This window comes from Anabrus simplex, chromosome 5 (assembly GCF_040414725.1).
Source record: "Anabrus simplex isolate iqAnaSimp1 chromosome 5, ASM4041472v1, whole genome shotgun sequence".
NCBI lineage: Eukaryota > Metazoa > Arthropoda > Insecta > Orthoptera > Tettigoniidae > Anabrus > Anabrus simplex.
In genome coordinates this window covers 394,485,794-394,511,361 of record NC_090269.1, presented here as the reverse complement: position 1 = coordinate 394,511,361, position 25,568 = coordinate 394,485,794, and the positions used below count along the sequence as shown (strand labels likewise).

The 25,568-nt window shown below is 38.1% G+C and overlaps 1 protein-coding gene across 5 annotated transcripts in view; it reads right to left on the bottom strand.

Annotated features, from left to right (window-relative positions):
- Positions 1–19,442, bottom strand: part of LOC136874995 (zinc finger protein ZFP2) — a 64,254-nt gene extending 44,812 nt beyond the window's left edge. For 2 of the 5 annotated variants that reach the window (XM_067148712.2, XM_067148708.2), the window contains exons 1-3: positions 19,347–19,417; positions 10,014–10,072; positions 7,837–7,971 (exon numbers count right to left, since the gene is read on the bottom strand). In XM_067148712.2, the coding sequence (XP_067004813.1) occupies positions 7,837–7,929 (93 nt within the window). In that variant the 5' untranslated portion in view covers positions 7,930–7,971; positions 10,014–10,072; positions 19,347–19,417. Of the gene's footprint in view, positions 1–7,836; positions 7,972–10,013; positions 10,073–16,514; positions 16,792–17,877; positions 17,900–19,346 lie in introns of those variants that run through there. The other 3 variants (XM_067148709.2, XM_067148711.2, XM_067148710.2) reach the window with 3 other exon arrangements.
- Between the last annotated feature and the right edge of the window lie 6,126 nt (positions 19,443–25,568).

Below are 25,568 nucleotides of genomic sequence, written 5' to 3'. Positions count from 1 at the left end.
TAACTTACTGTTGTCTAAGATCAGACAGGATAGTAAGATTGCTGTAGCAGTAGCCTCTTCGGGGATCGCAGCCACTCTTTTACCCGGTGGCAAAACTGCTCACTCGATGTTTAAAGTGCCTATAGATCTTGACTGCACAGAGTCACCAATATGTAACATCACAAAACAAAGTAACATATCCAAGGTTCTGCAAGACTGCAGTCTTATAATTTGGGATGAATGCACTATGGCTCACAGAAAGGCGATTGAAGCAGTTGACCGAACGCTGCGGGACATCCGAAACAGTGATAACTTCTTTGGAGGTGTCCCTATCCTCTTTTCTGGTGATTTTCGTCAAACGTTACCGGTTGTTCCAAGAGGGAGCAGAGCAGATGAAGTGAACGCTTCATTAAGGAGATCATCACTTTGGCCAAATATCAAAAAACTGTCTCTGACACAGAATATGAGGGTACATCTAGGTGGTGATGAAAACATACATACATTCACTGAAATATTGTTGTCGATTGGGAACGGTCACTGGGAGACAGTAACGGGATCATTACTCTTTCTGATGAATTTTGTTTGTCGCTTTCTAACCTTGAAGCTCTCATTTCATCGGTGTACCCGGACGTAGAAAATATTAGGAGCAAACCCATCTCATGGCTCTGCTGCAGAGCGATCTTAACTCCAACTAATGAACAAGCGGCGTACATTAATTCGACTATCCTCACAATGTTCCACGGCGAGGAGACAGTTTATACGTCTGTCAATGAAGTAATCAACTCTGACGACGCAGTTCACTATCCTCCTGAGTTCCTGAATTCTATAACGGCTCCGGGGCTTCCATCGCACAAAATTACCTTAAAGATCGGCGCACCAATCATACTCATGCGCAATCTCAGCCCACCTAATTTGTGCAATGGGACAAGACTTCAGGTAAACGCCCTCCACAAACATGTGATAGAGGCAACTATCATGACTGGATGCGGTGAAGGAGAGTCAGTTCTTATCCCGCGGATACCACTAATCCCAACCAACTACCCGTTTGAGTTCAAGCGTCTGCAGTTTCCAGTCAGCCTCTGCTTTGCGATGACTATTAATAAATCCCAGGGCCAGACGTTGAGTATTGCTGGACTTGACCTCAGATCACCCTGCTTTTCCCACGGGCAACTGTACGTCGCATGTTCCCGAGTCAGCAGCAGCAAGTCCCTGTTTATATGTGCACCAGAAAATAAAACACGAAACATTGTTTATCAAGAGGTTCTTCAATGACTCTGTTCTTCCTTCGCTTCAGTACGTGTACTGGTGACAAATTAAATGAAATTGATCCCATAAACGAATAGACTCCTAATTATGGGAAGATCATCAGTGTTACTTAATTTTTCCAAGCACACTGTTGATTATCTGGAAGTAGAAATGGGGGCATGCCAACATAATGAAAACTGGCCAAATCGACACTGACTGGGAATAGGGAAGAAGACCTACGTTAAAATGGGAATTCTCCGAATTGACTGCGATTGGCCCTAGGTAAGGGGGTCTGCCCTTAAAATGAAAACTCTCGAGCTTGATTGACACTGGTGGTAGGCAAGGGGGAGTGCTATTATAATTAAAACTCCTCAACTCGATTGTGAATTGCAGTAGGTAAGGGGCTTGCTATTATAAAAATCCATCCCAATTCGACTATGACTGGAATTTCTAACTTCGTATATTCTTGAGGTCTTGACTCCGAATTGAAGGGACATTGTGCCATCCGTTTTGTGATACGACTTACCGTTTAGCCAAAAAATAGCTCAAAAGGAATGTCTGCACAGTCATTAAAATTGCCTCCATATTTCGATATCTTTGGGGGGTAAAAAGTGAAAAATTTGAACATCTTGGAATTTTTCCGTCGGTTAGGGACCAAAATAGGTACAAATAAGACTTAATATCTGGGAAAAAAATATACTGTTGTGTAAGGCACTCATAGGACTCCTTTGGGCGGGGATGGAAAGGGGGTGAAGAACGAGTGTAAAAATCTATATAAATAAAATTGTTTCTGTTTGTCTGTCTGTTTGTCTGTTCCACCATCACGTCGAAACGGCTGGATAGATCTCAACCAAACTTCATATTTAGGGTATACTCATCCCGGAGAAGGTTTTGATATGCATATCATTTTAAAATCCTTGAATAGACAGGGGGTTTATAGGAAAACCAGAATGGTTTTTCCACTATCACGTCGAAACGGCTGGATAGATCTCAACCAAACTTCATATTTAGAGGATACTCATCGCGGGGAAGTTTTCCATATGCATATCATTTTAAAATATTTGAATATATGGGGGGTTTATAGGAAAATCAGAATGGTTTTTCCACCATCACGTCGAAACGGCTGGATGGATCTCAACCAAACATTGTATTTAGAGTATACTAATCCCGGGGAAGGTTTAGATATGCATATCATTTTAAAATCCTTGAATAGACGGGGGGTTTATAGGAAAACCAGAGTGGTTTTCCCACCATCACGTCGAAACGGCTGGATAGATCTCAGCCAAACTTCATATTTAGAGTATACTCATCCCAGGAAAGGTTCCGATATGCATATAATTTTTAAATCTTTGAATAGACGGGGTGTTTATAGGAAAACCACAGTGGTTTTCCTCTATTTTCTCTTATACTATTGATTTTCTGTAAACTTCGTTTACCGTACGTGAAACGTCTCTTCATTATAAACAACTTTCGTTATGTTCATAATTTACCTTACTCTTCACATGACGGAGAAATTTACAATTTTCTGCTGGTATCATGCTCTGCATTTAGTGACCGACAGACCGACAACGAACCTACAGGTTACCATGGCAACGTCTCTGACTGCATGCCAGTAGGGAAGTAACGTATTGCCATTTTCCTCATCATGCTTTTAAATTCGTGGTTGTTCCTTGGGTAAATGGCAAGAGAGGCATCAATCGGCTCATCTGCGGGATATTGGAGGAATATCGTTGGAGGTTATAACCGCCCTCGAATAGATTAAGTAATAACACCATTAGTCATCTTCATATTTGTTTACCTAAGAATCACTGAACCTAAATTTCTCCTCTGTTAGCGCTTTATTATATCCATAACTCACGGCATTTATTTATTTGTCGTTATCCGGCTGTCCTCAGTTATAATCCATTTTCTATTAGTTTCAACATTCTTAACTGTATTATTTTCTTCCTTAATTACGCCGTATGTACGTGAATGCTAGAAACTACTGGATGCATTTCCACCAAGATTCGTATTTAGAATACACCTGTCCTTGATAGGTTTCAGGGCAAATATTGTTTCTAAATCCCTGAACTAACTGGGGGTTTATACGAAACCGAAACAGTGATTTTGCACTTCCAAAAAATATACACAACAAAAGTTTATGGAAGTCTACCTACCTTGGTAGAAATTAATGTCTAAACCTTTTTTTCTCATGTGCATCATTTCGATACGAGGATCAATAAGGGAGATATCATTAAAGGACCGTTTTTCTGCACAAGTCCCATCGGACTTAACTCACGAGCGGGTGCGTGTAAAGCGTATTCCTTACAACTTGAAAACTACTGAAGACATTCGAAACAAAATTTATATTTAGCATCCACCTGTCCAAAGGTAGGTTTTAAACGTAAATAACATTTCATGTTCCGGAATGGACTGGCGGTTTATAAGGAACCGAAATGGTGATTTTACTCTTCCACAATATATACAGAACAAGACCAACCTGACTGGAAATCGACCAAACCTGATGGAATTCCACCTCTAAACCTTTTTTTTCATGTGCATTTTTTCGTCAGGAGGATTAATAAGGGAGATATCATGAATGGTCACTTTTGCAGGTTAAGTCCAGCGGACATAGCCCAAAAGGTGTTTTACATGGAGCAGATTCCTTATCTATATAAATCAAATCGTAACGACTGTGTACCTCTACACTGACTATTTTGGCGAAATTTTCCTACAGCTTTCCGTTTAAGGGGTAATAATAACAATCTCCATAATTTTTGATTTCCTGAAAGTCCTAATTTTTACCCGCCTCGCCCAAAATCCACATTGTGGCATAATCTGCCAGAAGAATAAGAAGATAATTGAAATTTGACAAAATTATACGTTTTAGCCTGTAACGAATGAAAAATCCTATATCATTAAATTTTTCATTTTTTATCCCCGAAGAATATCGAAATATGCAGGCAATTTTAATGATGGTGCAGACCTTCGGAAATTCCTATCACGTAACGGATTGCACAATCTCCGTTCAATTTGGAATCATCTACAACCTTGGTCTTATGACTTTATGCCGTATCTGTATCCCTTTTACGTTTGATTTTTCTCTATTAATCGATGTTAAGTCAATTTGGAATTTTCACATGCATTATTCATACTTTCAATTACTTATATGAAATACAGAATCATCAAACTCTTCACGAAAATTGGCCCACTCAGTAGCCATATGTGAGCCAAATGCTACGTATGTAGCTGTCACATTATTATCCGAAAAGTAATGTAATGTGAGATGGTCTTACAAAACCTTTACCCTGTTCCACGTTTCTAAATCTGACCCAAGAATAGATGACATATCATTGGACCAGCCATTTAGGCCACTAAATCCGGCGTGTCTTATGGTATAATCCTTTGTCGATATGACGTACGTTTAGTAGCAGTTAATCTGTAAATGAAGGTCTTCAATATTGTAAACACGCATATACTTTCGTATGTCGATCTATATATATTCACTGATGTCGATTTAGCGATCGAGAAAGGGTCGGTCTGCTATTGTAATCAGTACTCCCCACACCGACTTCGACTGGCAGTAGGAAAGGGTTCCTTCTCCAACTCCTGTGTAACTGTCATTAGTAAGGAAGGCCTACAATTGTAATGAATAGTTCCCTTCTCGATTTGACTTGCAGAAGGTAAGTGAGCATGCAGTTTTGTTTAAAACTCCCCTACCCGATTGTGTTTGGCAGTAGGCAAGGGTGCCCGCCATTATAAAGAAATGTACTCATCTAAAATGTGACTGGCATTAGGCATAGTGGCCTGCTATTTTGATGGAAACTCACCAACTTGGTGTGACTGGCAGTACGCTGGCTGGCAGTAGGAAAAGGGGCCTGTCATTATAATGATAACTGCACAACTCAATTTCGAGTGATAGTAGGGTAATTGCCTGCCATTATAATAAAAACTGTAATCTGTCTGGAGGTAGGAAAGGGGGGCTGCCATTTTAACGAAAACTCCCCAAATCGATTCTGTCCGCATAGTAGGCAATGGGGCCTGCAATTATAATGTAAACTTCCCAACCTGATTGTGAATGCCAGTAGGCAAGTGAGCCTGGCGTTATATCACAAATCCGTAACAAACACTTTACATTGGAAACGTACGGGGACCTCCCCATGCTCTTTCTCGGATAACGCTAAGAGACATGCAATTTTAAAACTATCTTATTTACTGCATGTACACTATTTACTTCGATATTCGAATACAATGTAGAATACCGTAGCGAAGCACGGGTACATTCGCTAGTTGAGAATAAAGGCCAAGAGTAATTGTCACGCAGACCACACATCATCACTTTTTTTTTTTTTTTTTTTTTTTTTTTGCTAGGGGCTTTACGTCGCACCGACACAGATAGGTCTTATGGCGACGATGGGATAGGAAAGGACAAGGAGTTGGAAGGAAGCAGCCGTGGCCTTAATTAAGGTACAGCCCCAGCATTTGCCTGGTGTGAAAATGGGAAACCACGGAAAACCATTTTCAGGGCTGCCGATAGTGGGATTCGAACCTACTATCTCCCGGATGCAAGTTCACAGCCACGCGCCTCTACGCGCACGGCCAACTCGCCCGGTGCACACACACACACACACACATCATCTCATGAACTGCAGGCTTTTGGGGTTATATCTACACAGTCCATTTGTTTGCTTTTGGGGTTGGGAACTTCAGTCCAAATAGAAACCATTTTCAGAATACACAACAGCAAAACTTCAAATAACAGTCTACAATAAATTTATACTACCATCAAGAGCATAACTTCACCATGCTTGAAGCTGGTGACTCTCCTGATTTATATATAAAAAGATCAGAAAGATAGTAAGAGAGGCAAAGGAAGCTAGCTACATGAATTTGTATAGAAGTTGATTCATTTTGATAATAAATGTATTTAAAATGTAGGCCTACATAAAAACATTACGATCACAGGTAGGTTCGTGTATAGATTTCAGTGGGCCTGGCAGACTGGCATGGAACAGCACTGTATTCATACAGGATCTGGCTGTATTGGAAATGCGAATGCCTCAGTCAGTTTCATACTGACCAAATCATGGATGAGATTGAGTCACAAAGTAAGTGGAAAAACCTTTACAGGACAACACTAAAAGACACAGTGCATTATGCAAACTTTATCTCACCAGAGAGGAATTTAATAATAATGTTATTGGTTTACATCCCTCTAATTACGTTTTACTGGATTTTGGAGATGCCAAGGTTTTGGAATTTTATCCTGCAGGAATTCTTACACGTGCCAATAGATCTACCAACATTAATCTGACTTACGTGAGCACCTTCCAATACCAACGGATTGATCGGGGTACAACCCTGCGAAGTTGGGCTCAGAAGGCCACTGCTCTCCCATCTGAGCTATTCAGCCAGCAGCTAGCAGCCCTACTTTGTGCTAGAATTGATGCTGAAGCTACTTCTGCTCTCTACACCTGCATCCTGAAATCTACTTTCCAATCTTCACAATGATATCATGAGTTGGACTCAACAACTGTATGAATTAAGTCAAATGTGAAAAGATATTTCACCATGAAGTTTGCCAGAACAAGAATTACCATCAACCATCTGCTATGCAATTGGAAATGTGACAAATACCATGTAATGTGGTGCAAATAGTGAAAGTACTCATTCAGTTCTGCAATAATGAGTGATCTATTTTGTGAAATGGGCATTGGCTGCAATAAATGTCTCGCTCTCTGTGGCAACATTTGGTTGTGATGAATGAAACACTACAAAACTACACAGAGGGGAAAACAGATTACCAGTAGAGGCTGAGTAAATGAATCTGTCATGGATTTTGTAGAACAATTTCACTTTAAATTACATTATATTCAGCTATAACGGAACATACAATACTCTTCCATGGTGTCGAAATCTGCTGACAAGATGAAAAAAAATTGTCTTTCAAATAGATACTCACTACAAATTTTGCACTTCATTCTGATGTCACAGACTTTTCAATCCATGGTGTAACTTATACTGAGCCACATGTAACAACACTTACCATTCAGCCGAACCATAAGATGAACGTAATCGAAGGCATTGGGAATATATTTAAACATTGTGCTCTAGTGATATAAATCAATATGAATGAGAGCTTGGGATTGAGAGGACGCCAGCATTTCTGCCCTTGTCAATGAATTGTCCTTGAATCAGCCTTCAGTTTCAAGTAAAAATTACATCAACTTGCTGGGAATCAAACCAGGCCCTGAAGGTGAAAATGGCATGAATAAAATGTTCCAATATCAACAACTGCCCTCAATTTCCAATAACACTGAACGACATCAAAGGATGCCATCACCAAGAATATCATGGGCATTGACAGTGACATGTTACAACATGCCAGAAATCAGTCACACCACCACCTAGATGTGCCATGCAATGGAAGGAGGAAATAATGAAACACCTGTACAAATACCTAGTAAAAGAGATTTCTTTCTTGTTTTGAATCACCTAGAATAACCCTGAATCTTCACTAATTAAAAGAGTAGGATAATGAAAGGTTTCACTTCCAATAAATATTGTTAGCACAGAATTGTTGAACATGAAATAAATTCCAGTGATTATAAACTAATCCAGAAGGATACTTACGAATGATGTACTTGCTATTTCTTCAAGCCAGACTTGTTCTTCCTTGATATTGACTTTCTGGTCCATTTCAGACAGTAACTGAAGTATTTCCATCAGCTGGAGTAGTAAACCACTTCCACTGACTTTCTACTGAAACTAGGAACAGAAAAATACATCATCATCATCATCATCATCATCATCATTGTTAGGGCCATAAGTTCATAGACTAATCAATCAAGGAAGCAAGCCTGTCATTTTGCATGACTGTCAACTTCCTTATCACAGCCACGCAATGTCTAGACATGCATGGAGTCCAAATCACACAGGTACATGGGTTTTATTTCAAGAAATACATGCACTGGCTGGGACTCAACTATACGCACATTGGTGAGAAACCGTTGACAATGCTACTATATTACCAGTGCCACTCCAAGTCTGAAGACTCGTTTGATACAGGTTCCCATGCCACCATATCCTGTGCTAACCTTCTCAATTTCTTCATCAGCATTATAGTCAACATCTACTACTTAATCCCCACCCCATATACTTCTCTCAAGTCAGTTGTAAGACTCCTGGTTTTCTCAGTGTGCATTCTACCAATCATTTCTTCTTTTAACAAGCTAATTTATTTCACGACACAGATATGTCTTATGTAGACGATGGGATAGGGAAGGGCTAGGAGTGTGGAGGAAGCTCCCGTGGCCTTAATTAAGGCACAGCCTGGTGCAAAAATGGGAGCCACCCATGGTAAAATGTCTTCAGGGCTGCCTACAGTGGAGTTCAAACTCACTACCTCCCAGATGGAAGCTAAGAGCTGTATGCCCCTAACTGCATGCACTCTTCTTAAGGTCTTTGGCTAATCTTTCTCCTCTTACCAACCTTATTTACCATCTATTTATTTGCGACCTGAACTTTCAATCTGATGACTGACACATTATGGTAACAGCACATTTCGGAGGTTTCTTTTATCGTTTTTCCGTATCAGCTGTCATCAATGTTTATTCCCATACAGTGAATGCCACACAGTAATGTGTTCAAAACTTTTTACAAGTATCTGTATTTGAGGTGAACAATGGTTTTCTACTATTACTTATATTATTAGTCACAAGTATGTGATATTAAGGACATTTCCTTTCAAATTTTAGCCAGTGGGTATCAGCTCTAGTTCTTCCTTATGAACAGTGTGCTAAGACAGTTGGTGTATTTATCTGATCAGAAGGAGGCTCTTGATCTTACACCCTAGTGCTCTTACCCTCAACTTGGGAAATGGAAACAACAAAGAAATGCATGGAGTACCGGTATGTATACCACAGAAACAAAGGAACAGTCACTAGACTTACATACACACTAGTTTGTAATCCCATCAGTGTACCATATGGTGGAGCAAAACTATAGAATGTTTGGAGAATGAGTGTTACTGTACAAGTGGTTGTGCGAAGAGGTCTGCATAGAGATACCTTATCTAGGAAAATGCATGGACTTGGTCTATACAATACTTATATGGAAAAAAGCTTTGTCTGCCTGCCAAGTGCAGAAATGAAGTGAATTTCCAAGAGGTTAGAATGATTGTAAGAATTGAATAGTGAAGATGTTGCGCATCGAGAGTATATGCACTTAGAAAAGGGCACAGGAACAGACATTGGTGCCGAAATAGTTTTTTTTGCTAGCTGTTTTACGTCGCACCGACACAGATAGGTCTTACGGCGACGATGGGACAGGAAAGGGCTAGGAGTGGGAAGGAAGCGGCCGTGGCCTTAATTAAGGTACAGCCCCAGCATTTGCCTGGTGTGAAAATGGGAAACCACGGAAAACCATTTTCAGGGCTGCCGACAGTGGGGTTCGAACCCTCTATCTCCCGAATACTGGATACTGGCCGCACTTAAGCGACTGCAGCTATCGAGCTCGGTCTGAAATAGTTTAATGAGTGCTCTAGTAAGTGGCAATATAAGCAGGGCACATTTTTCTAATGGAGAAACATATTTACGTAATGATAAATGTTACCTTTTGTGAATAATTTGAAAAGTAGCACAATACTGAAACAAAATATAGCCATTCATCCTGATCTATTTCTATCCTTTGTGCCACAACAAGTTCAGGAAATCACACAGAACTGTGACGTGGGACATACAGCCAATGATGTTATAGATCAGAAAGCTAACAGTTTTGACTTATATTTTCTAGTTACAATATTTACTTACTGCTAGTAGCAGTAACTGAATCTGTGAGGGTGAGTTACTCCAGCTTGGCTATTGTACATCTGCTGAGCAAAGAGAGGAAAAGACTTCCTTAATATAGCAAAACCAAGTATAATATGAAGATCACATACCACAAACAGAGGATTCCATATTGCAAGAGCAAACATTAAACAATTTTGTCATGTGTATCACACAAGAATAAAACATGAACAGTTGAGGCAGTGGATTTTAATTATATGTATAAACACATGAATTAATTTGTTCAAGAAAACAATGCTTCAAACACAAAAATTAGTGTTACATCCCCTCAGATAATAATAATATATCCATTTTATTATTATTATTTTCTTTTTTTATTTATTTTGCATCTTTCAAGTAGGAAAGTTATGGCTCCTTGCCCTCTATTACACTTAACCCCATCTAATACAGTTATCTACAGATACATGAATGAATAATCTACTGGTATCAGAGTTTCATTGTACTAACCTCTCACATGTATAATAAAATTAAACAGTACACTGTACATTAACCAATATGAATTAATACTCCTCAAATATATACACAAAATAAATTCGGTATGCATATTTCACAACTATCAACTAGGTCTACACATACAAGAGATACACTCACACACTCAGCTGCTCATTACACAGCTTTCAACAGGTAGTCTCAGCATGAATCACTGACTGGTAGGGAATTTTGAAGTTGCAAGTGTTCACATTAAAATAAATCTTATACATAGTGTATTCAGCTCTTGGGCTCATACCTCAAAAACAGACGACAGCGAGTTGTATCAAACATGAAGACTACAGAATGGAGGACTAAGCTCTCTGGCGTTCCCCAAGGGTCTATTCTTGGATCTCTTTTATTCTTAATCTATATTAATGACATTTCTTCTCATCTCAACAACTGCAACTATCATCTCTATGCCGACAATCTTCAGATATACTCACACTTTAAGGTCCCTGACATTGACAAAGCAATCCACCATATGAACTCGACTTTAAATCCAATTAGCTTGTATGCTAAAGAGAACTGCCTGTTAATTAACCCGAAGAAAATGCAAGCAATCATAATAGGACAATCTAGAATTTTAAATATGCTAAACATCATACAACAGCCTAACCTCATGCTCTGTGTTGAAGCTATACCTTTCCAGAAGTCTGTAAAAAACCTTAGCGTTGTCATGAATGACACATTAAACTGGAATGACCATATAACAAGTGTCTGCAGAAAAGTATATGCATCTCTTCACCCCCTAAAAATGAAGCAATCCATTCTTCCACACAGCATGAAAATAAAACTTATTCAAACCCTCATTTTTCCTATAATTTATTACTGTGATGTCGTATTAACCGATGCAACTGCAGAACAAACTATGAAACTTCAAAGGGCAATGAACTCTTGCATACGATTTATATTTTCTTTGAACTTTAAGACACATATTTTCCCTTATTATGAGAAGCTATCCTGGCTGAAAATTGATCAACTAAGGAATTTACATTCTGCGAGACTAATTTTTTGACTTCTGAACGAATCTACACCTGAATACCTATCCTCACATTTTAACTTCCTCTCATCTTTCCATGGACATCAGATCGACTTCTACCCTTATGATACTGGTTAATCATTCATCTGTATACAGCCACTCCTTCCAAGTGTCTGGGGCAAGGCTATGGAACACACTCCCTGTCAGTATACGTAATAGCACTTCAACAGCCTCATTTAAACGGTCTTGTCGAGATTTCCTCTTAAATACGTGACCAGCTTGTATGAATTTTAGTGTGCATGATTGCAAGAGTGATTTAGAACTATTGTTAGGTGGTGTAGATGTAGATAGGCTAGATAATATTAATCATTAAAAATTACAATTATAATCTCTTATAATATTACTCCATAAATTTAGGTAGCTCCTAGGGTCTGCTAATGTTATTTTACCAAAGTATGTGATTATGTACTGTACGTAGTGGTTAAGTGTAAGAGAGGGCCGTGAGCCCTAACTTCGCCACATACAAAGGCATAAAATAAATAAATAAATAAATAAATAAATAATAGATGCAGAATAAAGAGGAATAGCAACGGTAGGGGCAGCTCAAGTATTAAATTATAAAAGGAGTTGCTACTGAGTTTGTGTATTTATACATGTGATACGAACAATATTTTTCAGGTTTTAGCAAGTTAAGTTCTTGATACTAAGGAGTCATATGCACATCACAGCTGAAGTTAAAAAGGAATTAGGGCAACAGTTCAATGCTTACTGCTATTTCATCATTCATTCCTTAGTTGCATCATCAAGGATTACATCACAGTAGTAGAGGAGAGGAAGAATTAAAGACTTGATGACCCTTTGTCTCATGTCCACTCGTAAGACCACCAGGTTTATTTTCATTGGACGAAGCAAAGCAAAAAATATCTGACATTAATTTTTGGTATGTTCCATCCAATTTAGAGTTTACGTCATAGTCTCACCAAGGATTTTCACGGCTTTATTCTAAGAAATGATTTTATCATTTATTAGCAGAAGTGAAATAGGTATACTTCTGATCACTTGTAGAAGCTTCTGAGAACCGATAAAGATTGCTCAGGATTGTAACAAGCCTCTTTGATCATGCAAATTTTTTTTTGGTGATCCACATCCGCAATAGTTTTTGAACAACATCTGATAATTCATTTCTTTTGCAGTGGGTATATCTTTGAAGGTCATCCACATATAAGTTGAATGAACATGACTTTAGTGTAAAGGAGATCTCACTGACGTATAGAAAATAATGTAGTGGTCCCAAAGCAATTTCCTGTGGGGTCAATACTTTCGTGAGTTGCTGTTCTAAAATACCATCATGAGTTGATACCTGCTGCCAAGGTCTTGAAGTAAGATGTTAAAACTTCAGTATTAAAGAGTCACACCATAAAGATTCCATCTCCCTAACTAAATGCCGTAAGTCAATTGTGTCATAAACACCACCAGACATGTTTCCATTGTGATTCTGATGTCTTGTGTCACATCATAGAGAGAAGGTGCAGTACTGTACACCTTCTTGGAACTCCATTTTATGGGGTCAAGGTGAGAATGGTAATTTAAATATTCCAATACAAGTTTGAACACAAGTTGTTCCCAAACTTTAGGAAGAACCAGGAGAACAGAGTTCGGCAATAATCAGAAGTTAGTTTGGGATCAAGTTTCTTAAGTAATGCAATAACATTTGTACATTTCCATAATTATGAAAAGGTAACAGTTTTTAGACAGTAGTTGAAAATGTCTCACAACAGGAAAAATGGCACTCATAATAGTACAGATGAAATTGTATAAAGATGTTATCTATATTACAGCTCCTGATTTACTTTAATAAATTACCTTCAATACATAGTTGCCAGAAAAAATGTGGGTGATTATGCTGTGGGGTGAATGATTGATACACAATCATGCCTGCTTAGGCAATTGGGTAAGGAGGTATTCTATATTCTAAAATGTATGTATTAAGCTTGTCGGTTCCTCTGTTGCTGCTGACCTTTCAAATACCCAATGAGTACGTGTTACTTGTGTTTAGTTAACTTGAATGAGAATCAAGTATTTATATTCCTGATTTTTTAGGACTCACTTGACTGAGTTTCTAACCACAAGGTAGCTTTGGAAATCACATCCACTGAGAGTTTTCTTGTAATCTACAAACATGCATCATAATGAGCCATCATATTTTCAATTTTCTTATTTAACCATGGGTAGGGAGGGCGACTAACTTTCACACGACATTTGGGAGAATACCTGTCCTACAGTCTGATATCAAGAGCGTTAAATCTGTCAACTTTTGTGTCAATATTGTCTACAAGTAGAGTATCATTCCAGGTTAGGTTATAGGCATCATACCTCTGGTGACACAAATCAATGTTTTTATATTTATGCAGGTGGTGAAGTTTACCTTGTACTTGGGTACACAAAGGGAGTAAACTAAGAAAATGAGGTTATGAGTTGAGATGGATGGAATAGGAATTTGGCCATGATTTACAACCTTCTGCAGATGGTTAGCTGTAGGATAGATTAATATATGAGGTGCAATTATTTGTATATAAGTGATTAGCAGGATTTGAAGGAAGGATAGCCAGTTTACAGAAAAACATCATGTCTTCGAATTTCCCAATATGGGCTAATTCTTACTTTAGGTTGATATTCAAGCTACCTATGATTATTACATGTTCACAGATAGGCACGAGGTCTAATCAACAAGCTTCAAACTCAGTCGTGTCCATTTTGCAACAAGCTATATGGACAAATGCACTGGGAACTTTTGCTGTGCTAACAGTAATCTCAACAAATCTGAACTCAGATCTTAGCCGAGCAACATGCAAGACTTACAAGTCATTTCTATAATAAAGTGTTACTCCACCTCCTTTTCTACCATTGGATCTGTCCCAGTGGACAAGTTCATAACAATCAAATGCTACCACAGACGACGGGATGGTAGATGTGAGCCAGCTTTCACTGATATATAGGACATGTACCTGCCCATAATTCAACAGTGTGTGCAGGAAGACAGAGGGCATTTTTATGAGAACATCGTAAGCATTGTGATGTTGAGGGAAGGGCCTGATTCAGTAGAATACCTGTGGTGATGGGACGGGAAGGGTGGAAGGAATAGTGTTGAGTCCCTCACCACGGCCAGCACCAGGTAGTGGACATGGTTCTAACTGTATGGTAGAACATTCTTACAAATAAATTGAGAGCGACAATGAATACTCACGTCATCTTCCTGGAGAAAAAGTACTATGACTGATACTAGCACCATAACACACACAAAAACACTCATACACTTAAGAAAAGTATAAGAACAATTAAATAAGGAAAATATAAAAACAAATAAATCTGTATAAAACAATGATCAAACACATGGCAAACATAAATCATGAAATTCATCATCCTGCAGGTTCCATTAGTTTATTCAGACCTTTGGTCTCACTTTAAAGAAGAACCACCATGTCACCATACCATATCCAAATCTCAGTGATGCCTAATGATCCCTAACTGCATTTAATACTCCCTTATATGTTTTTGTTAGTGATTCCGTTATCAGCCACTTGATACCCTTGAGTAAATTCTCTGCCCACCATACCGATCACGTACTGCATAACAAGCAAACTTCACCACTCTAGCCGTTTACCGCTAGCTATCAATTCATATGTTAACTGATGAGGCATTCTAAATCTCCGGCAGTGATCAATATTGTTCAGTGTGAGATCAATAATGAAATGAGATTTAACACACTGAACACAGTACTCAAGCACAACTTGGGTTTGGTTTCTTAACTAATAAGTCATCACAAGCTGGAAATATATCCAGGCCTTTTGGTAAACATGAAGGACAGTGTAACAGCTATTATATTGCTGCTAGATGGGACGACAGAACCTTGCACGATAGAATGCTTGTTTTGAGCATGTGTTCCATGCTCTTTGTTTTACCTCTCATTTCTACAATGACACCACACTGTTTTTATTCTCTGAGCAAAAGTGTGATAGAGACCCTGATAAATAGAAGGCAATACCTACAAATGTGGGAAAACTTTACTCAATAACGTAATTAAAAGTGACTGAAAACTATAGAGGAAATAGCTGAAATGCTATTGCTAAAGCTGCATCACCCCTCTCTGTTTACCTAAATATTTATACTTTACCGCAGGCAGTCAAAATTATCTTGACCTTTTCACTCCAGCAAAGTGAAAACATATGCTTTGAGGACGGTTGCCTACGATGGCTGGTCATGCCCACTGCATGGGATACTTTCCACTCTCTACTAGCTCATGTTTACGTTACTGAGACATGACAGGTTGACTAATTTCTTTTAAAATATGTATATTACTGTCAAATATATTTGTGCATTGATTACTTGTTTTCATTCATGCAAAGCTTCCCATAGTTCTTTCACATCTACAGCTTTGGACATAAATTTGGCCGAGTCTTGATTTTCTTGTAAGTCACTACCTGACATGAGGATAAAGCTTCATCTGCAATACATAGCTTCTCAGGCATTATGAAATAGTTTACTACCAAGCACTGAAGCTGCCTACAGAACAAGAATTACATGGGAAATGACAAGCATGAATGTCATTTTAACCCTTACCTTCTGATTGTCCCTGCCATCTAGTAGGTACCTCTGTTAGTCGCTATAGACTATCAGAACAACTGCTAGATCTCAAAGTTCAAATTTCTCCAACAGTCTACCATACAGCACAACGGTTACAGCAGTCCATCAGAGTGAAAAGGTTAACTGGGACTGTAGAAATGGATTTATCTTTACCAATCAAATTGTTTTCTATTAGATAACATATTAACTCTAATGTTAAATAAGAATATGCAGAAAAGAATACATGTATGATTTGAAACAAATGTATAATTCTGTAATGAGAAAAATATATTGGTCTCCTTTCATATGGCAGTCAGAAGAACAATAGAACCAACTGAAGTCAGGGCTCAGGTAAGGAACTATAGTTTCTGATTCAAAAAGAATTATTTACTTACTTCAGTAAGTGTTGATGTTGTGAAGACTCGAAATATGGCTAAAATATGCCAGAGTTCAGGGTATTAAATACAACTGTCACTTTGAAATACCCATCCTGTGTCTCAGCCACTGCATTAGAAGACAATTTATCTGGCTGTTTTACTTGGCTTCATCCAGCAAATCACCTTAATAATCAATCTGGAATTCCAGTTCTTCTTTTAGTTTTTCCTCATCAGACGAGACGACAATCTTAAATTCAGTGAAATCACAGGTGAGTGAGACATGATACCTTAGTGGTTAGTTAGCTGCGCTGGTAACACTGGGTGCCTGCTGCAGCCACACCACGAAAGTTGTGAGGATAACTTTGAAAGCAGCTATTCTGCTTTTTTTTTTTTTTTTTTTTTTTTTTTTTTTTTTTTTTTTTTTTTTTTTTTTTTTTGGCTTCATTATGTATATATCAGTTAAGAGACTTACTATATCTAGGCAATATACTACTCATATGCATGGGCTAAATACAAGATTGGATCTGCAGGATAAGCAGAGATCACGCACTACGCCTTGCCATGATGACTTGCTTATTAGGTTGTATCTAGTGTATCCAGTATATATAAATTATAGTACAGTACTATACACCTCATGTCATACGATGTCAGCATTCAGGCAGCCTAAATTGTGCTCACTTAAAATTCCTGTACATGGTAACTGAGGGAAAAGTTAAAGACACCACAATCCCTTAGTGAAGCAAACCATACAGAAATAACATATTTAACGTATTAGAAAAGAACGAAGTATGGTAAGAGGTCCCTAAGAACTAATCCATTTCAATATTAAACAGGGCCGATGACCTAGCTGTTAGTCCACAACCAATGATATACAACAAACCGACCACTTCAAAAATGAACCGTTTAAAGGTGGGACATTTGTAACTACAGTATTACAGTACTCTTCATGCAAGCGAATATGCCCTCGCTACGAATAGCTTAGTTAATTAATTTAATAATAATAATAATAATAATAATAATAATAATAATAATAATAATAATAATAATAATAATAATAATAATAATAATAATAATAATATGAAGTTAGGTTGTGCTAAAAAAAAGTCGACACAGGTACCGCATATTTAAGTACGAAAAGCAAAGCTTCAAGAGTAAATCAAAGCACGAACAATGAATAACGACCAGGTAAAAAAAATGGAGACGAATTTTACTAATAAATATTCTTATAAACAAACAAACAAAGCTTGGTGATACGCAGACTGTGCTACGCATACACGTTATTTCATTGCAATAATTGTGAACTATACAGTTACTCTGGCAGGAAAATACTGACTTTCTGATAGTAATAAATAATTACCGGTATGTTATTTGCTTTACGTACCCCCAACTAGGCCTACTGTTACGGTTTTCGGAGACACCGAGGTGCTGGAATTTACTCCCAAAAATATTTTACTTGCCAGTAAATCTACCGACACAGGGTGACGTATCTGATCACCTTCAATCATTCAATCAATCAATCAATATTGATCTACGTTTATGGCAGTCGCCCAGGGGCCTATTCCACGAACGAACTTTGCAAATTTTCACTTTTCACTTTGCACTTTTCAGTTCAGATTTTGTTCCACCATCACTTTTCAGATTTAACTTGCAAAGTAAAATGTGAAAAGTGAAAAGTTAGGAATCTTTTCACTTTTCAAGCCTGTTATGTTCCTCCATTGGTACAGAAATGCAAAGTGCAAAGAAATGAAGTGAAAAGTTTTCATAAATCTTGCAAAGATTCCCTTTTCATATGTTAATTAACAAGTATGTACACTAGTTTCTCGGCGTAGAATTTGGTTTAGTGATATAAACACGTTACGACGTGAGCTTTTATTAGCATCAAGTGACGACAGTGATGAAGAATCCAATAAGAGAACGTACAAAGACGAGATTAATTTTCATAACCTCACTTCGACGGACTTTCGCGAGTGATTTCGTATTACCCCAACACAGGCTCACTATATTCTTGAAATGATCGGACATTTATTGAAACATGTAACAAAAAGAAGTCAATCCCTTTCCGGAGAAGAACAAATTCTTATATGCTTACATTGATTAGTAAATGGTGCCCAGCTGCACGGTATAACACCAATGCATGGGTCATCAAAACAATTATTTGCGAACTGTTACCAAAGTCGTAGATGTTATAGTAAATGTAATATTTCCTAACAGTACGTTGGCCTGATAATCCACTCAATATAGCGACGGCATTTCTAATGAAGGGTGAATTTCCTTCTGTGTGTGAATGTGTTGACGGCAGCCTACTCTCGTTAATATTGATGTGTCATAATTTGAGAGGTTATCTTTAAAGTTGTCGAAAAAGTATGTCACGTTTCTCCTTGACAACTTCCAGCACAGCCAGCTACTTGTAATAACCTTTTTTTCCCATGATAAAAACATAAACTGCACGACAATTATACCGTCAAATTCGCCGCGAAAAGTAAAGCATTAAAATCGTAGAGTATTAGGCCTATACAGTTTGCTCATGGAATAAACTCGATCGTATCACTCATTCGCAAAGACTTTTCACTTTGCGAAAAAATTGAAAAGTACAACCTAGACCATGGTGGAACAGAAAGACTTTGCACTTTGCAAAATTTGAAAAGTGAAAAGTGCAAAGTTGAAAAGTTGCAAAGTTCGTTCGTGGAACAGGCCCCAGGTGGCGGATTCCCTACCTGTTCTTTCCTAGCCTTTTCTTAAATGATTTCGAAGACATTGGAAAATTATTGAACAACCACCAGTCGCATTTTTAATGAAGTTCGAACATTTATTGCACTATTATTACCACTCGTGTATTTATTTTCAGCTTACCTACATGTGCGAAGTGATACTACCAGTACCAACGTCTTCAAGATTCTTCTTCTTCTCATGAGTGATTGGGCGCTGCCACTGCCTTCGCAATATGCAGGCCGTACTGTAGAAAGCGCGCCAAACCAATCAGCTGATCAATTGAGACGAGCTAAGCAACGAGGCGGTGTGGACAGGACGGCTGCGATCATGCGACATCTTGCGGTGAACTTTTCTTGCCTGCAGCTGCGTAGACGGGTGTGTCTTAGAACCACATGATCAAGTAAGTTTCCAATATGGCGAAGGTTCATGTTTTCCGTCCTGTCCAACCGCCCCGATGTGTCTCTTGAAAGCCATTGTTGCATTATGATTCTTTACGATTACGATTTTAGATACCGTAACTGATTTTCGTTATGATTATTGGGTGCGACAAGTAGTTCACGGTCAAGGGATGTGTGTCTTGAAAGCTATTTTACAATTTGATTCTTTACAATTTTAGATAACTGTTTTTCATTGTGATAATGGAAAGAACATGTGAATATTGCAACAAACAGTTCACAGTAAGAAAGAATTTATTTGCTCATCTGCGAAACATTCATAAAGTAGAACCTAATGTTTCAGATGAAAAGAAATTGAGTTGTTGAATGTGTGATTCGTATCACAAAACATACGAAGGATTACGAGACCATTATGTTGAGACACGTAATAAAAACATTTTGAAGGAAACAAAAGTATTCAGTTCCTTAGGCAGTAAGTACACAGTACAATAACGGAATAATTAGAAAGCCTGTTTTTCCCATATTTTCTTAAACAAGCGCATTAATGTAGGCTATATTTTTTTCTTACAGATTTCCTTTCATGGAAGAATGCAAAAGAGAAGGAAATGCAATGCTCTTATGTGAAAGTGACGGGTAAAAAACAATCAAATGAAAATAAAAGTTCATATTTCATTTGCCACCGTTCATGTTCAAGTAAAGAAATGCCTAATTCAAGAAAAGTACAGAGAAGCCAGGGTCTGGTGAAAATGGGTTCATGCTGTCCTTCAACACTTGAACTGAGAGAACATACTGATAGTGAATTATTTGAAGCCACATTATTCACACCACATGTTGGTCATGAATGTTCACTAACAAACTTAAATCTTTGCAAGGCAGAAAGAGCCGAAATAGCAGGTAAGTTGTTTTTTTTTATATAGGGGAAGCATGCTGCATTTTACTATTGATGATTGTGAAATTAGTATTAATATTATTTCTACAATTTCAGGTAAAATTCAACAGGGCATATCTTTCAATAGAATCTTGGATGATATAAGAGGCAGCATAAACACGGAACAGTCCGTGGAAAGAATCCATCTCCTTAGTTGACAAGATCTTCAGAATATTGAGAAAGAATTTTTGTTAAAAAGTGAATCTCAATTTCATAAAAATGATGCTGTAAGTGTAGATCTGTGGGTTCAGCAGATGTCCAAGTTTACTGACTGTTCTCCTGCTTTATTCTATAAACCACAAGGTATGGTGAGTGAGTCTGAAATGTTCAAAGATGATGATTTTGTTCTGATAATAATGACATCTGCTCAAGAGTCACTACTGAAGCAATTTGGTAACAAGAAGATTTGTATTGATTCCACTCACGGTATCAATCAGTATGATTTCCCGTTAACATCACTTTTGGTTGTTGATGAATATGGTGAAGGAATACCAGTGGCATGTTTGCCTTCAAATCGTGTTGATACCAATACTCTTACACATTTCTTTAATGTGCTAAAAAGTAAGGTAGGGTCGATAACATGTGAAGTGTTTATGTCAGATGATGCTCCTGAGTTTTACAATGCCGAACACTGCCTGCTGTGTATTTGGCATGTCGGTAGGAACTGGCGTAAGCAGCTCGAAAAGGTACAGGGGGATCAAACTCTGAAAGTTCTTGTATGTAAAAGTATAAGAATGGTAATGGAGACAACTGATGAAGATGAATTTTTTGTTAAATGAGTTGCTTTCTACAGAAAACACCAAATTGTTTGGAAAATATTTCCAATATGCTGGAAGGCCAAAGTGTTGGGCATACTGTTATCGTAGAGGACTAGGGATTAATACGAACATGTATCTTGAATCCATGTATAAAACATTGAAATATGTTTATTTGGAAGGAAAAAAGCAAAGCAAGTAGACAAATGTATTGGTGCATTGATGAAATTAGTGCGAGATAAGTTATTTGGCCATTTGAGGAAGAAAATAAAAGGTAAGCAGACCTATAGATTAAAATAAATTAATGATAGGCATAGAAGGGGTACGTTGATTACACACAAGATAACATTGTGGCAAAGGATGAAAATGTATGGGAAGTGAAGTCTGAGAGGAGTAACCAGTATTACACTGTAAAGTTTTTGAACAATATATGTAGTGAAGGTTGTGAACTTGTATGCAAAGACTGTAGAGTATGTGTCCATATGTTTACATGTGAGTGCAGTGATTATTACATAAGATGTAATTTGTGTAAACATATAAGTTATATAGCATTTGCAGCATGTTGGGTGCTGTAAGAAATATATCTAAGGGTTTGAACACTACAATTATAAGCTGAAATGAAACTGAGCAACATGATCACAAGCTAATTGCACTACACAATAGTCAAATGGATGACTCCAATGACAGGATTAAATCAAAGTTGAACCCTTTACTAGCATACGTATCAAATACCAAACTTGATGCTGAACATGCACTGAAATTAGAAAGAGCTCTAGATGAAGCAATTGGTTTGTGTCAGTCTGCTACACCAGTATCAAACAGAGAACCATCAAATAAAACTGTAAATAGGCAAATTCGCTTTGAAGGCACTAAAAAGAGGTTGAAATGTAACCATGAAAGTGCTGTAAGTAAACCCAGTCTAGTGGTAAAGCAGGCCATTAAAATCTTCTTAGTGGGACTGATGATGACTCAGATCATATGCATTGCAGAAGAAAAAAAAACTTTGAATGAATATTATTAAGTGCTGTACATATATCTTACATTGACATTTTTCTGTACTGTGTGATGATATAAATAGTTGTTAATTACTGTACATATAGCATACATTGACGGTTTTCTGTACAGTGTGCTGATTTCAATTGATGTGTTGTAACCTATGGCTTTAAGTAATAATGTACAGATCTATTAGGGAACAGATTCTTGTTTCGTCTTGTTTCTGGCTGTCCAGTATAGGGCTGGTAAATTGCCTTGTTTTTGTTGGTTCGGGTCCATCCAAGTAATTTTGCAGATGGTACACTTTTCTATCTGGTATATTTTGATTGTAGCTAGATGTGCAGCTAAGCAATTATGTCCTGTTTCTAATCTGAAGATCACCACTGCTTCTTTTGTACCATAGGTCATTTTTTTCATTTCTTCATTGTGGTAAGTTGGGTAGTTTCTTTCTTCCATGTTTCAAGGGTTTTTGTTGCATCAGGCTTTGCTGTCAATACTGTCAGCCATTTTGCCGGCAGTGTCACATGCTGGACAAAAGAAAAAAGCACAGTTGGAAGCGAGTAATGGCCGCTATGTTTTTGTAAAGTGATGTGAGCTGTATAAAGAAATGTTTTTTAACATTAAATTCAGTGCAAACCAATTGTAAGACTTCCTTAAATGTGTTCCTGCGTGTAATGGTATTACACAACATTTAGTGGCGACCGTGACAGGATATTTACGTCTTGAAGAAGGAAGAATCACCGTACCCACGAGGAACATGGAGCACGGAAGCCTCGATAAATTACTGAAGCATAGGAGAGCGACAAGGACTTCGTTTACGAAAATTGCTAAACAGGTTAGTGATTTGACTGAAGAGGAAAATCTTAATATTACGGAACTTCAATCATTATCCACCTTGTTAGAAAGTAAGATAGCGATTTTGAACGAACTAGATTCGAAAGTGCTCGATTTGTTATTAGACGATGACGAGGCGGATATTGATAAGGAAATGGAAGGGGCTGATGAGTATCAGAAAAAGTATCTGGACCTTAAATTACGTATTTCGGGAATACAGGTTCAACAAACTGAATATGAAGCAGGTAGTGTTGCTAGTAGGTCTAGCAACCAACAAACCAAGAAATTCAAGTTGCCGAAGTTAGAATTCCGCACCTTTGGAGGGGATTTAAAGGAGTGGCTACCATTCTGGAGTCAGTTCTCAAAAATAAATGAAGATCCCGAAATAGCTGTGGAGGATAAATTTCAATATTTAATACAGGCAACAGTAAAAGGATCACGTGCTAGGCAGGTGGTTGAGAGTTTCCCCCCAACACGAATAAATTACAGCAAAGCAATTGAAAGCCTAAAATCCCGTTTTGGCCAAGAAGATCTTCTTGTGGAGGTTTATGTACGTGAACTGTTGAGGTTAGTTTTACACAAGGCCTCGCAATCCAAATCCAGAATTGCATTGTCTCAACTTTATGATCAGTTGGAAACACAGTTGAGGTCACTGGAATCGCTTGGTGTCACAACGGACAAGTGTGCCTCTATGTTATTTCCCCTTGTTGAATCGTGCCTCCCCGAAGACTTATTAAGAATTTGGCAACGCAGTATTCCATTCACCTCCGCTACAAATGCGAAAGACCGTCTCGAGGGGTTAATGAAATTCCTGAAGTCGGAGGTGGAGGGTGAACAGAGAATAAACCTTGCTACATCTGGGTTTGACTTAAAGTGTGAAGGGGCAAAAGAAAAACTGAAGCACAAGGGGAAGGATTCAGACGACAACATTCCTACAGCTATGGGGTTATTAACATCAAATCAACGTAAGGATGACAAATGTGTGTTTTGTGAGGGTCATCATACCAGTGCAGATTGCTTTTCCGCTAGAAAAATGTCAATGGAAAGTAAACAGAAACTGTTAAGGGAAAAGGGATGTTGTTATATGTGTCTGAAGTCAGGGCATATGGTAAAGAATTGCAAGGCAAAAAACATAAAATGTATAATTTGTGGTGGGAAGCATGTTGTTTTAATGTGCCGACAGTTGTTAGAAAAACATGTCCCCAAAGCAGTTAGCAACAGTGAAGAAAATGCAACTCAGGAAATCACATTGGCAAATGTTTCCGCTTTGCCCAAGGTGTTGTTACAAACTCTTCGTGTAAATGTAAGATCTGATAAAAAGACTGAATGTGTTCGTGCTTTAATAGATACAGGCTCCCAGAAGTCATACATTTTGCGAAAGACGGCTTTAAAGATGGGTTACACTTCACTGCGAAAGGAGATCATCTCACATTCTCTTTTTGGTGGTGTAACAACGCAACGGAATGAGCATGAAGTTTACAGGGTGCGTGTAGGGGACCTGAACGATGAATTTCGGTGTAATTTTGAGGCTTTAGACCAAGAAGTGATCTGTGGAGACATTTCACATGTTACGGAAGGGGAATGGATGAACGAGCTAAAGAAATTGAAGATAGATATCACCGATAATGAGGAAAGTTTGGGGCCTATAGAAATACTTATTGGAGCGGACGTGGCTGGCAAACTTTTAACAGGAAGAAGAGAAGTGCTGTCGTGTGGTTTAGTTGCAGTAGAGACATTGTTAGGCTGGACTTTGATGGGAAAGATTCCTAATACCAAGAGAAGTGAAGAAAATGAAGGCTTGCTTGTAACTTCCATGTTTATTAAAGAGGCAAGTATTACTGATTTGTGGAGGTTGGATGTAATAGGCATTTCGGACCCTGTCGAGAAAGTTACGAAGAAGGAACGAGAAATTGCAGTGAAAGATCATTTCCTCCAAAGTGTTCATCGCACAGAAGAAGGTCGATATCAAGTTCGGCTACCTTGGACTGAGGGGCATCCCGCCTTGCCATCAAACCTGAATCTTGCTGAAAGAAGACTGGGTTTGATGAGGAAGAAATTATCTGAAGACCTTTTTCGAGATTACAATGAAGTGTTCAAAGATTGGTTGGCTGAGGGAATTATAGAAGAAGTGCCTGAATCTGAACGTGTTCATTGTTGTCACTACTTACCGCATAGACCAGTTGTAAAGGAAAACAGTGCAACTACCAGAATCAGACCTGTTTTTGATGCTTCGGCAAAACTAGGCAGTTCTCCATCTTTAAATCAATGTCTTGAAACTGGTCCAAATCTGATTGAACTCATCCCAAATGTGCTGTTAAGATTTAGAGAAAAGAAGATAGGAGTGGTTGCTGATATTAAAAGAGCATTTTTACAGATTGGTATTCATCCTGAAGACAGGAACTTCCTCTGTTTCTTATGGTGGAACTGTTTTGAAAAACTGGAGGTTAGGGTATTCCGG